Source organism: Stegostoma tigrinum, chromosome 4 (genome assembly GCF_030684315.1).
Source record: "Stegostoma tigrinum isolate sSteTig4 chromosome 4, sSteTig4.hap1, whole genome shotgun sequence".
In the NCBI taxonomy this organism is placed as follows: domain Eukaryota; kingdom Metazoa; phylum Chordata; class Chondrichthyes; order Orectolobiformes; family Stegostomatidae; genus Stegostoma; species Stegostoma tigrinum.
In genome coordinates, this window is record NC_081357.1 from 84,857,293 (window position 1) to 84,872,181 (window position 14,889).

At 46.2% G+C, this 14,889-nt stretch overlaps 1 protein-coding gene across 2 annotated transcripts in view; it reads right to left on the minus strand.

Moving 5' to 3' along the window:
- LOC125452853 (collagen alpha-1(XXII) chain-like) overlaps positions 1 to 14,889 on the minus strand; it is a 444,116-nt gene that overhangs the window by 204,731 nt on the left and 224,496 nt on the right. For both annotated transcript variants that reach the window (XM_059645502.1, XM_059645503.1), the window contains one exon: positions 6,461 to 6,514. In XM_059645502.1, coding sequence (XP_059501485.1) covers positions 6,461 to 6,514 — 54 coding nt within the window. The remainder of the gene's footprint in view (positions 1 to 6,460; positions 6,515 to 14,889) is intronic.

Here is a 14,889-nt window from a genome sequence, read left to right on the forward strand (position 1 = left end):
GCCTCCAACCTCATTGTTCCCCAACCCCGCACGGCCCGTTTCTATCTCCTTCCCAAAATCCACAAACCTGCCTGCCCTGGTCGACCCATCGTCTCAGCCTGCTCCTGCCCCACCGAACTCATCTCCACCTATCTGGACTCCCTTTTCTCCCCTTTGGTCCAGGAACTCCCCACCTACATCCGTGACACCACCCACGCCCTCCACCTCCTCCAGGACTTCAAATTCCCTGGCCCCCAACACCTCATATTCTCCATGGACGTCCAGTCCCTGTACACCTGCATTCCGCATGGAGATGGCCTCAAGGCCCTCCGCTTCTTCTTGTCCCGCAGGCCCGACCAGTCCCCCTCCACCGACACTCTCATCCGCCTAGCTGAACTCGTCCTCACACTCAACAACTTCTCTTTTGACTCCTCCCACTTCCTACAGACTAAGGGGGTGGCCATGGGCACCCGCATGGGCCCCAGCTATGCCTGCCTCTTTGTAGGTTACGTGGAACAGTCCCTCTTCCGCACCTACACAGGCCCCAAACCCCACCTCTTCCTCCGGTACATTGATGACTGTATCGGCGCCGCCTCTTGCTCCCCAGAGGAGCTCGAACAGTTCATCCACTTCACCAACACCTTCCACCCCAACCTTCAGCTCACCTGGGCCATCTCCAGCACATCCCTCACCTTCCTGGACCTCTCAGTCTCCATCTCAGGCAACCAGCTTGTAACTGATGTCCATTTCAAGCCCACCGACTCCCACAGCTACCTAGAATACACCTCCTCCCACCCACCCTCCTGCAAAAATTCCATCCCCTATTCCCAATTCCTCTGCCTCCGCCGCATCTGCTCCCACGATAAGACATTCCACTCCCGCACATCCCAGATGTCCAAGTTCTTTAAGGACCGCAACTTTCCCCCCACAGTGATCGAGAACGCCCTTGACCGCGTCTCCCGTATTTCCCGCAACACATCCCTCACACCCCGCCCCCGCCACAACCGCCCCAAGAGGATCCCCCTCGTTCTCACACACCACCCTACCAACCTCCGGATACAACGCATTATCCTCCGACACTTCCGCCATTTACAATCCGACCCCACCACCCAAGACATTTTTCCATCCCCTCCCCTGTCTGCTTTCCGGTGAGACCACTCTCTCCGTGACTCCCTTGTTCGCTCCACACTGCCCTCCAACCCCACCACACCCGGCACCTTCCCCTGCAACCGCAGGAAATGCTACACCTGTCCCCACACCTCCTCCCTCACCCCCATCCCAGGCCCCAAGATGACATTCCACATTAAGCAGAGGTTCACCTGCACATCTGCCAATGTGGTATACTGCATCCACTGTACCCGGTGCGGCTACCTCTACACTGGGGAAACCAAGCGGAGGCTTGGGGACCGCTTTGCAGAACACCTCCGTTCAGTTCGCAACAAACAACTGCACCTCCCAGTCGCAAACCATTTCCACTCCCCCTCCCATTCTCTAGATGACATGTCCATCATGGGCCTCCTGCAGTGCCACAATGATGCCACCCGAAGGTTGCAGGGACAGCAACTCATATTCCGCTTGGGAACGCTGCAGCCATATGGTATCAATGTGGACTTCACCAGCTTCAAAATCTCCCCTTCCCCTACTGCATCCCTAAACCAGCCCAGTTCGTCCCCTCCCCCCACTGCACCACACAACCAGCCCAGCTCTTCCCCTCCACCCACTGCATCCCAAAACCAGTCCAACCTGTCTCTGCCTCCCTGAACGGTTCTTCCTCTCACCCATCCCTTCCTCCCACCCCAAGCCACACCCCCAGCTACCTACTAACCTCATCCCACCTCCTTGACCTGTCCGTCTTCCCTGGACTGACCTATCCCCTCCCTACCTCCCCACCTACACTCTCTCCACCTATCTTCTTTACTCTCCATCTTCAGTCCGCCTCCCCCTCTCTCCCTATTTATTCCAGTTCCCTCTCCCCATCCCCCTCTCTGATGAAGGGTCTAGGCCTGAAACGTCAGCTTTTGTGCTCCTGAGATGCTGCTTGGCCTGCTGTGTTCATCCAGCCTCACATTTTATTATCTTGGAATTCTCCAGCATCTGCAGTTCCCATTATCTCAGCTGCTCCAAGGATTTGTGCACAGTAACTGCTATTCAGGATTCGGAAGTTGCAGCTCAACATGGACCTTGGAAGTCTGTGTAGCAGAAGAAGATAATTCAAAGGAACGTTGGTCTCCCTGCTCAACTGTGTCCTTACAACTAGTTCTTGAGAGGAAAAATTCAGTTGGAGAGATGGTAGTGTACTGCTAACATCACTAGACTAATCATCCGGGACCTCAGGTTAATGGCCCAGGGACATGGGTTCAAATCCCACAAACGCAGCTAATGGAACTAAAATTTAGTTAAATAAAATCTGAAAGTGAAAGCAAGTCTCAGTGATGGTGACCATAACAATAATCATCGTTTGGTCTAAAAACCCATCTTTTTCACTAACGTCCTTTGCAGAAAGAAATCTGTGGTCTTTACCTGATCTGCCCTACTTATGATTCCAGGCTCTCACCCAAACTTGATGCTTAAATGTTCTGTGAAATGGCCAAGTAAGCCACTCAGATCAAGGGCAATTAGGGATGGGAAACAAATGCTGGCCTTACCCCTGACATTCATATCCCAAGAACGTGCAAAAGGCAAGAGAAGACATGGAATAGATTTTGTCAATGGAATCTCTGACACTGCACTCAACATGAGATGGGAGTGGGACAGTGGCTGATTTCAAATGTAACCTCTCACCTCACTGATGAAACCAGCTTTAATACAGATATAACTGCAAGATGGTCAAAACTCTTCATTTTGATGAACTTGAAAGTAACCAACTTTACCTAAGACTTCTGCATTATTTTCTCACCATACTGCTTGTTTGGGCATCGGGGAATAGTGTAAGTCAGTTCAAAATTCCATGGTGCAGCTGTTTTGAGCTCTGAGAAATTTCAAGATAAGGCGAGTGACAGTGAGTAACAGTATCTGGAACACAGCTGGCATTCTTCACTGAGTACTGTGTTATTTCAAGGACCAGGTTGAAGGAGACCTCTCCCTTCATGTTAATGCTGATACAGAGCTAGCTGAATGACCATGCTGGAAATGACCAACATAGAAGGGCAGGTTTGGCTGAGGACTCACACCTGGGTCAGCTAGAAATTCACGTTTTGCTCTGTGGAGCTACTGAAAAAACAATCAGTCCAAATTCATGGCTTTGACCAACAGTTAGAGCCACAGATTAATGCCTAGCTATTCCTTTGATTAAAAAAAAAGATTGTTACATGTGACTTAGAGACAGTAAGGACTACAGACGTTGGAAGCCAGAGTCAATAAATACAGAGCTGGAAAAGCATAGCTGGTCAGACAACATTGGAGGCTCAGGAGAGTTAATATTTCCAGTCGAAACCCTTCGGGGCTGGGGGTAGGGTAGGTAGGCGAAGATAGATGGATGCAGGTAGGGGGTTATTGTGGTTGGTCAGTGGTAAGGGTGGAATGGATAGGTGAGTTGGAAGAGGGACAGGTTGGAGGGAAGATTTTTAAACTGGTGAAGTCAATGTTCAGACCTTTGCGGTTAATCCTTTGGTTTACATTTTGCTTTGCTCTGACAGTGGAGGAGGCCAAAGATGGACATGTCACCAGGGGACTTGGAGTTAAAGTGGATGGCAACCAGAAGGTCGGGTTGTTTGGTGCGTGCAGAGCACAAGTACTCTGCAAACCGGTCTTCAAGTCTGCATTTGGTCTTCTCGATATAGAGAAAACCACATTGGGAGCAACTGATATAGTAGATATGGATAGATGAAGTGCAGCTGAATCTCTGCCAGATTTCAACAACTACACCAGCATCATACACCACCTCTTTCTCTGCTATATTGACTGTATCAGGGCTGCCTCATGTTCCTGTGAGGAACTCAAACAGTTCATCAACTTCGCTAACACCTTCCATCCTGTCCTCAAATTCACCTGGACTATTTCTGGCACTCCTTCCTGCACTTCTCAGTTTCCATCTCTGGTAACTGACTCACCAAAGACATTCATTTCAAAGCCACTGACTCCCACAATAACATCGACTACATTCTCTCATCCACCTTCCTTCAAATATTCTACCTCATACTCACAATTCCTCCAATTCTGTTGTATCTGCACCCAGTATGAGATGTTCTACTCTAAGACTTCCCAGATATTCTCCTACTTCAGAGACTGTAGTTCCCTCTCCTCTGTTATTAAGGATGCCCTTGACTGCATCTCCCTCATTTCCGTACTTCTGCCCACAAACCCACTCCCCCAAACACCAGTAAGACAGAGTACCCTCAGTCTTCAAATATCATCCTACTAACTTCTGTTTACAATGCATCATCTTCTGACATTTCCACCAACTATAATGAGACCCCACCACCAAAGGATATTTCCCTCCCTACCTCTGTTTGCTTTCTGCGGAGACCATTCACTCATCCAAGGATCAGGAAAATCAATGGTTCAGGTCAAAACTCTTTGTCAGGGCTGAGGAGGGGGAGAGGAGCCCAGAAATAAATAGAGGGAGGGGGATGGGGCTAGCAGGAAGGTAGGTAGATGGAGATGGGTGGATGCAGGTAGTGGGATTTTTGTGGTTGGTAATGGGAAGGGTGGAGCGGATAGGTAAGTAATAAGATGGACAGTTTGGGGGTGGAGAGATTTGGAAGATGGTGATGCAGGTAGGGGGTTATTGTGATTGGTTAGGGCTTGATGTCAGGGAACAATTCTTGACTTAAGGGTGCAGTGGGACTCCGTAAATCTCTCCTGCTTGAAGCCAGTAGTCAAATTAAAATTTGGAAGCTGGGATTGAGAGATTTTTGTTGGACAATGGTATTAAGATGTCAAAGTGGATGGATGACATTCAGATGCGGGTCTGATATTATAGCATTGGATGGCAGAAGAGGTCTGAGGGGCTGAATGGTCTCCTCCTCTTCTGATGTTCATACATAATGTTGGTATCTGTGCTAATGTCTGTAAAGGACTAGAGCTTATCAGTTGTGTGATCTTTAGCTATTCTCAATGGAGCTAATGTGGACTGTTTCTTGATGCTACATTTAAGAAGACACATCTACCAACAAAATGGCCAAGAGCAGAATAAATAAATAAAACATTGAGCACCTGTGAGGCATTTCCATTCCAATTAATTTTCAGTACAATTTCTTCAAACTTCAAGATAAAGAATTACAAATTATACTGTTTTCAGTCACATTCTGATAAGTACTTCTTAACAGCCTCTCAACCCCCATCTTTCAGGAACTGTAGAATTGTCCAAAATAAAACCCCAAGTATTCTGCTCCATTTCTCATTCACAGTCTCAGTCACAGATCTAAACTGGATCCTTTACACCCTCAGCTGCTCGATTTATCATTTTCATTTATTTACAATTACTCCCATGTATGTGGCCCATTTGAATTCTGAAGTCTTCTGCTTACCTGCTGTGCATGTGTATCCTCTGGCTTTGGTCTCTAATGGGTCTCACCAATTTGGCACTCTTAAATTTGTTCAAAATTTGTGGAAACCTTGTTAGGTCTGCCATCAGGAACTTCTTCCACTTATACATCCACATCCCCTCTCCTTCAAATACCTTTAAAGACTTTCTTCAAGTAGATTAGATGAAAAATTGATGTTTCCCTTTGGCTGCAGAAACTAGATTTTGTGGTCAGCCTCAGAATAAGGGGTCACATTAAGGGTAAAGTCGTGGAAGAATTGGTGAATCTTTAGTATTTTCTGTTTATGTTCAGTCATAGAGTATGTTCTAGACAGAGATATCATGATATTAAAGTATCAAGGCATATGCGATGGTGCAGAAAAATGGCTCTGAGATAGCAGATCAGTCATGATCTAGTTGAATAATGGAGCAGGCCTGATGAACTGAGTGGTTTACTCGTCATTCCTATGTTCCTGTGTTCACTTCAAATGAGTCTTTGGTAATTTCCCTTAATGCATGATTTTTTTTAAGATTTCCTCTAATATGCCTTGAGACTTTTTTTACATTAAAGGTGCCATTTTCCTGTTCATATAATAGGTGGCATCCCCTGCCCAGGTTGAGACTGTATTCTGATTTTACAGGCTCCTAGTGTTCAGTGACCCTTCACCTTTTTGTCTCTTTGACCTGTGCCAGATTCAAACCCAGGCTCCCAAGGTCAGCAAAATACTTATTTAGTTATAGAGAGCACAAGCATTGCTGAAAAAGGATACATTTTGTCAAAGCTTTCATCTGGCATTCATCAGGACACTTGCAAGAAATACCAATGAAATAGGAAAAAGCACAACTTTTACAATATGGGAGAAAGGTGTTCAGTTCCCTTTTTGTTTGGTAATCTTGCAAATTGCCCTGATTAGAACAAATCAAAATGCTTCCATAAAATATGCCTTTTATCACTGGTGTCAATAAAAGAAAAATGTCATAAGCCAACAGAAGCAGGAGAAAGGAAAGTGTACTTACAGGAGGTCCAGGAGGTCCCACTTTTCCAACAGGTCCTTGTCTACCTCGCCTTCCCTAAACAGGAAGAAATAGCAGCAAAGTCAAATGTCACTATTCCAGATGAGCATCTGTTGTAAATATAAGGTGTTGTAACAAAATATATGGTGAAGTTCATCAACACCTCTAAATGCAGCAGAAAAGAAGCGATAATTCAGGGATGTAAAATAATGGTTAGGAAGTATCAAGGAGTTTTCCTCCCAAGCTTTCAGTGGACTAGATATTGCAGAGTCCCAGACTAATATCCTGGGGATATGGGGCACAAATTCCACTATGACAGATAGTGAAATTTGAGTTCCGTACAGAATCTGGAATATAAAGCTGGTCTGAAACATAGAATCCGTACGGTGTGGAAACAGGCCCTTTGGCCCAACAAGTCCACACCGACCCTCTGAACAGCATCCTACCGAGATCCATCGCCTCATCTGCTGCCCGTAACGCTGCATTTTCCATGGGTAACACACCCAACACATCCCTGAATTCAATGGGCAATTTAGCATGGCCAATCCACCTAGTCTACACATCTTTGGAATGTGGGAGGAAACACCCAGCGGTAAACCATGCAGGCATGAAGAAAATGTGCAAACTCCACACTTGATAGTTGCCCAAGGCGGAATTGAACCTGGGTCCCTGGCGCAGTTAGGTAGCAGTGCTAACTATGCTGCTCCTGGTGGTGACCATTGTCAGTTGTTGTACAAACACATACAGTTCACTAAAATCATTTAGAGAGAGAAACCTACCACCCTTACATAGTCGATCCACAATGATAGATTTGGCTCTTAAATGACCTGTGAGATGGCTGGGCAAGCCACTCAGGTTAACGGCAATTAGGATGCTCATTTCTCATGAGAGAGAAACCCTAAAAATACCGTACATGGCCTCGGTCCTCCTTAATTCACTCCAGCTACACAGACTCTTGAAGCTGTCTGAGCTTCACTGATTCTGGTGCTTGCACATTCTCAACTTTCAGCGCTCCAACATTGGAGATATGTACGTCTTTCAATGTATAGTTCTTAAACTCTGGAATCCCTCCCTTATCCACGTTGCCTCTCTCCTTCGCTCTCCTTCCTTAAGACGCTCTATAATACCTTGTTCCTGATCTTGATTTTCCATATTGTCAACCAATGTCAACTTTGATTTGAAAGTTTTTTCTGCAAAGAACTTTGGGATGTTTCTGCTGTGTTAAATGGTGCTATATAAATGCATGTTTCTGCTCGTGATCTTTGCCTCTTCAGCAACGCAAATCTAATTGAGTTTGATTGATGGAGTAAAGAGTGGCAATAAGCCTGGGGATGAGAAGTATCTGTGATTGCTTTCATTTACAGGATTTACTTTCAAATATCCCTGTGTGTGTCAGGGGACTGCCATGCTGCCAGTGCAACATACTGTGCACCAAGCAAGGAATAAAACAAATAATTATAGAGCAGTCAGCCCCATGTTAATGGTAGAAGAGCAGGAGGCTGGAAGAACACGGCTAACCAAGCAGCATGTGGAGGAAGGGAGGAGTCAGCGTTTTGGGCATTACCCTTCTTCAGGACTGGATGTGCGGATAGGGGAAGCTGTAGATAAAGAAAGGAGGAAGGGTAGTTTGGACTGGTGGTGATAGATGGTAGGTATGACCTGGTTGGTCAATGGGAGGGATGAATACAATTGTTGGCTGGATGGGAGGGTCAGAAGGTGGAATGGAAGGGAGGAGTTGGGGCTGGAAAGAGAGCAGGGAGATGGGTGGGAAGGTTATTTGAAATTGGAGAACTCAATGTTGAGCCCTCCGGGCTGTAGGGTGCCCAGGCAAAAGATAAGGTATTGTCCTTCAAATTTGCGTTCTGAGTTGCTGCGGCACTGGAAGAGGCGAAGGATAGGCATGTCGGAGAAATGGAGAGGAGGAATGGAGTGGGGAGGGGGTATGGGGGAGGGGGGGTGGTGATGGGGAGTTGAAATGGGCAGTGACCAGCAGGTTAGCTTGACTGTTGTGGGGCAGGTGAAGATTCTCGGCGAAACAGTCACCTAGTCTATGTTTAGTCTCACTGACTCGGTGAGACGTCCATCCAAATAGTCCATCCTCGGCCTCTTCCAGTATTGCAGCAATTCAGAATGCAAATTTGAGGAACAAAATTTTATCTTCAGCCTGGGCACCCTTTAGCTCAGAGGACTCAACGCTAAGTTTTCCTATTTCAAATAACCTTCCCACCCATCCACTGGCTCCATTTCAAGCCTCACCTTCTCCCTTCCATTCCATCTTCTGACCCTCCATTCTAGCCACCAACCAGATTTATCCCTGCCATTGACCAACCAGGGTGTACCTATTACCAGAGTCCATGTATCACTAACATTCTGCTACCACCCCTACCCCCTCTGTATATCTACAGCTTCCCCTACTCCCCCGTCCAGTCCAGAAGAAGGGTAATACCTGAAACATTGGCTTCTCCTTTCCTTCAGATGCCACATGGCTTGCTGTGTTCTTCCAGCCTCCTGTTTGTCTACCTTGGATTCGAGCATCTGCAGTTTTTTTTTATCTCTAGCCTCCAGTTAACAGTTAACATAAAACTAGAAGGCAATAATGGCTGATAAGACTAATAGTTAGCCAAAAAGACATGAATTAATTAACGACAACTAGTTGGGGATTTGAAAGAATTGAGTCATGCCTGATAAATTTAAGTGTTTTGAACTGTGCAATAATAAAAGGAAATACTGTGAATTACATTTTCTTCGAAAGGTTTTTAATAAGGAGCCGTATAAAACAATGCGTTTATTGTTGAAGTTAAACAGATTGTGGATGCAGGGAAAAGTTAATTAGTGATAGGGAAGAACCAAATGGATTGTTTACTTCTGGATGGGGAGGGTGTTGCGCATTTTATTTTTTGGCACTTATAGCAGTATAGCCAAACCCAATCTGAGGCACAGGCACGTAACTGGCAACTTGTAGGTGCAAATCTGGTGCCCAGATGCAGCCACTCAGAATCCATATTGAACCATATTGAGGATGCTGGCAAGAGGCCTGTCCAGCACCAGGGTAATAGGTTAAACCTGATAGATATTCATCAAGCAGCAGATTCCGATCAATATTAATTTAAATCTGAACAATTTTGGTTAAAAATTGCCATGAGCCCTGATTGAGAACTAAGAGCATGTGTGGTTGGGTTCTATATCTACAGCTTCCCCAACTCCCCCGTCCAGTCCAGAAGACTGTGGATGAGGGGTGCTATTGCTTGGGTAAGTGCCTACCAGAACAGGGGTCATCTGTTATAGTACAATCAGAACCCCATGACAGCCATTTGCTACATCTGAGCTCGGGACACCAATTTTGGTTTTGGTGGTGATTCCATCTCATGGACTACGAACATGTTCAAAGTGGGTTGCTGGAATTAAATTGTGTTTGCCTGACTCTACCTAAAGATCACTGCGCTTCTTCAAGGGACCCTTGCAACTGGGCAAAAATGGCTTAAAGAGATCATGTATGGACACCTCAAGTACCATTTGGTGGTCACATCTAGGTTGCCTACAGGACCAAGGTGATCCTGTTTCCCTTAGGCTTGTGTGTTAGTGGGGACAGGGAGATTGAATGCCCTCCTGCTAGTCTGTCCCGCTTTTAGAAATCCACCCACTGCATCCCAATTGGAAGAGTCACAGAGAATGTCTATGCCAAGAGGTTAGCTTGCAGTAAAACATTCAGTGAAAATTACTGAGAACAAAAGACAAGTATTGTCAGTAACAGGCCCTTTGGCCCTCCAAGCCTGTGCTGGTCATCATGCCTTGACTAAACTAAACAAAAAATCTTCTGCCCTTATTCAATCTGTATCCATCCATTCCCTCCCTATTCACGTAACCATCAGATGCCTCTTAAAGGTCACCAATGTGCCTGCTTCCACCACCTCCTCTGGCAGTGCACTACAGGCCCCAACTACTCTCTGCATGAAAAGGTTTCCTTGCACATCTTCCTCAAACTTACCTCCTCTGACCTTGAATCTGTGCTCCCATGGAATTGAAACTTCAACCCAGGGAAAAAAACCTCTGACTATCAACCCTATCTACTCATAATTTTGTAAACTTCCAGCAGGTCTTCTGTCAGCCACCCACCATCTTTCCAGTGAAAACAGTCCTAGTCTTTTTAACTTTTCCTCACAGCCAATGCCCTTGAGACTGGACAACATCATGGTGAAACTACTCTGCATTCTCTCCAAAGCTTCCATATCCTTCTGGTAATGCAAACTGCAAACAATACTCCAAATGCAGCCTACCGAAGGTTTTATATAGTTGCAACATGTTTTGCCAACTCTAGTACTCCATGGATCCTAGGATGGTGACAGTGAGCATGAGGGGCCATAGCTTTAAATTGAGGGGTGAAAAATAAAGGACAGATGTCAGAGGTAGTTTCTTTACTCAGAGAGTAGTAAGGGAATGGAACGCTTTGCCTGCAACGGTAGTAGATTTGCCGACTTCAAGTACATTTAAGTCATCATTGGACAAGCATATAGACGTACATAGAGTAGTGTAGGTTAGATGGGCTTCAGATCGGTATGACAGGTCGGCACAACATCGAGGGCCGACGGGCCTGTACTGTGCTGTAATGTTCTATGTTCTATGTTCTATGTCCCTGCTGATGAAAGCAAGCTTGCCATATGCCTTCTTATTCACTTTGGCACCTGCATTGCCACTTACGGTTCTGCCATTAACAGTGTAACTCACACCTAAATTTGATCCTCCAAAATGGATCACCTCGCATTTGTCTGGATTAAACTCCATCTGCAACTTCTGTCCCCAAGTCGCCAATCCATCCACGTCCTGTTGTGTCCTTTCACAATCGTCGGCACTTTCACCAACTCCATCAAACTTAGGGGTCATCTGCAAACTTACTTAATCAGATCACCAACATTTTCCTCCATATATACTACAAACAACAGACAACCTAAGACTGATCCCTGTTGAATACCACGAGTTACTGGTTGCCATCCTGAAAAACACCCTTTCACTGCTCCCCTCCATCTTCTAAGACCAGGCCAGTCTTGTATCCATCCACAAGCCGTCCCTCATCAATCATCTTTGTCATCTTTGCGATCAGTTTAGTGAGACATGACCTTCCCCATATGAAACAATGCTGCCTGTGGCTAACTACTCCATTTTGTTCCAAATGTGCACATATCCTGTCTCTCAGTATCTCCTGCAAGAGCTTCCCCACCACAGATGTCAGACTCATCAGGCTATAATTTCCTGGATTATCCCAGCTTCCTTCCTTAAACAAGGGAACAACATTAGCTAGTCTTCAGTTCTCTGGTATCTCACCTACGGTCAAAAAAGATGTGAAGATATCTGCTAACGTTCCATTTATTTCTTCCTTTGTCTCTCTGAGTAACCTGGGATAGATCCCATCTAGCCCTGGGAACTTGTCTACCTTAATGCAATTTACGAAACTCAAAACTTTCTACTTTAATATCTTGACATTCTCTGGAATATTCACACACTCATCCCTGACCTCAGCATCAGTCATGTCCTTCTCCTTGGCGAATACTGATACAAAGTACTCATTACAGATCTCTCTCACTTCCTGTGGCTCCATGCATAACTTCTCTCCTTTGCCCTTAAGGGACCTACTCTTTCCCTTGCTACCCTCTTCTAATATATGCATATAAAGCCTTGGGATTCTCCTTGGCCATGTTTGCTAAAGACATTCCATGACTCCCTTCTGCCTTCCTAATTTCTATATACTCCTCAAGGGCTTTGTCAGTTTATAGCTGCTTAGATCTATCATATGCTTCCTTTTTCATTTTGAAGAAGTTTGCAATTTCCCTTGTCACCCATGGTTCCTGGATCCTGTCATTCTGATCCCTCAGTTTTGCAGGAACATGATGGTTTTTCACAAGAGCCCCTACAATGGAGAAACAAGCCCTTCGGTCTGACAAATCCTCACCACCCCTCAGCATATCCCACTCAGACCTATCCCCCTATAACCCACCAGATCTACGCATCCCCAAACACTATGGGCAATTGAGCATGGCCAATCCACCTAGACTGCACATCTTTGGACTGTGGGAGAGACCAGAGCACCTGGAGGAAACCCATGCAGACAGGGGGAGAATGTGCAAACTCCATACAGACAGTCGCCCGAGGGTGGAATTGAACCCAAGTTCCTAGTGCTGTGAGATAGCTGTGCTGACTACTGTGCCACCGTGTTGCCCAGCACTTTAAACAACTAGTCTTTAAAAGCTTCCACATGTCAGATGTAGATTTGCCCTCAAATAACTGCTCCCAATCCACATTCCCCAGTTCTTGTCTAATTTGGAGCTTGCCCAATTAAATACCTTGACCCGAGGGCCATTCTTGTCCTTGTCCATGACTACTTGGAATCTTAAGGAGTTATGGACACCACGCCCAAAATGCTCTCCTACTGAAACATCAATCACCTGTTCTGGCTCATTCCGGAATACCAAGTCTAGTATGGCCTCCTCTCTGGTTGGATTGTCAACACACTGTCTCAAAAGGCCCTCCCGGGCACATCTAACAAATTGCTCTCCATCCGAACCCCTGGCTCAAAGGGGCTCCCAGTCACTAAGGGGAAAGTTGAAGTCACCTACCACAACCACTCTGCTTTTTCCATGCCCTTCTAATATCTGGGCTGACACAGTGGCTCAATGGTTAACACAGCTGCCTCATAGCACCAGGGACCCAGGTTCAATTCTAGCTTCAGGTAACTGTCTGTGTGGAATGTTACACACTCTCCCCATGTCTGCATAGTTGTGCAGGTTAGGTAGATTGGCCATGCTAAATTGGCCACAGGGTTCAGGGGTGTTTAGGTTAGGTGGATTAGACATGGGGAAATTAAGGGAATGGGTCTGGGTAGGGTGCTCTTCAGAGGGGCAGTGTGGACTTGCTGGGCTGAATGACCTGTTTCCACATTGTAGGGATCTAAGATGATATCCACTCCTCTGTCTCATGTGGGCCGTTGGGACATCTACAGAAAACTCCCGACATTGTGATTTCACACTTACTAGCTCTAACCATAACGCCTCACTGCATTATTCCTCCAATGTATCCTCCCTCAACATAGCTGTGATGTAAGCCCTAACTGCAATGCAACTCCCCACCCCATTTTTTACTCTTTCTGTCCCATCTAAAACAGTGATACCCTGGAATGTCAAGCTGCCAGTTCCTGCCCCTCCTTTAACCGTGTCTCCATGAGGGTAATAACATCATAATTCCATCCAGTAATCCATGCTCTTAGTTCATCTGACATACCTGTTACACTTCTTGCACTGAACTAAATGCACTCCAGGCCTCCAATTCCTCTGAGCCCCGTGACTTCTGGCTGCCTGCTCTTACTCTGCGCTATGCATATCTCAGTCTCTCCTTTGTCCTGAGTCCCTGCAATTATTGGTCTGTTGTTCCAATTCCCACTTTCCTGCCACACTAGATTAAACTCTCTTGAAGAGCTCTAGCAAACCTCCTGCCCAGGATATTGGCGCCTCTCCAGTTCAGGTGCTACCTGTCCTTCTGGCACAGGTCCCATGTTCCCCTGAAGGCATGCCAATGATCCATATACCTAAAACCCTCCCTTCTACACCAGCTCTGTAGCCACATGTTCAACTGTACTCTAGCCTCACCAGCCTCTGACACAGGTAGGAACCCTGAGATTAGTACTCTGGTATTCTGCTTTTTAGATCCCTACCTAACACCCTGAATTATTCTCGCAGAGGACCTCTTCCCTCTTCCCACTTATGTCATTTGTGCCAATGTGAACAATGTCTTCTGTCTGTCTTCCCTCCCTCTTCAGGATGTCCTGTACTTGTTCAGAGACATCCAGAACCCTGGCACCAGACAGACAATGCACCATCCCAGAGTCTAGTTCACAGCCACAGAAATGCCTGGCTGTGTCCCTGACTATTGGGTCTCCTACTACTATTGTTCATCTGGACTTAGCCCCACCCTGCTGTACAACAGAACCAGTTGCGGTGCCACAGGCCCGGCTGCATCTTGTACCACCTCCTGAGAGGCTATACCCCCATTGTATCCAAAATGGTATAACAAAGTGTGTAGCTGGATGAACACAGCAGACCAAGCAGCATTTCAGGAGCACAAAAGCTGACGTTTTGGGCCTAGACCCTTCATCAGATGGGTCTCTCTGATGAAGGGTCTAAGCCCAAAACGTCAGCTTTTGTGCTCCTGAGATGCTTCTTGGCCTGCTGTGTTCATCCAGCTACAAGCTTTGTTATCTTGGATTCTCCAGCATCTGCAGTTGCCATTATCTCTTATCCAAAATGGTATACCTGTTTGAGAGGGGAATATCCACAGGACTCTTGCACTACCTGCCTGCCTCTCCTGGCAGTCACCCATCTATCTATCTGGACCTGAGGTGTAACCAACTCTCTAAAGCTGGTGGCTATCACTCACTTTGCCCCCTGTAT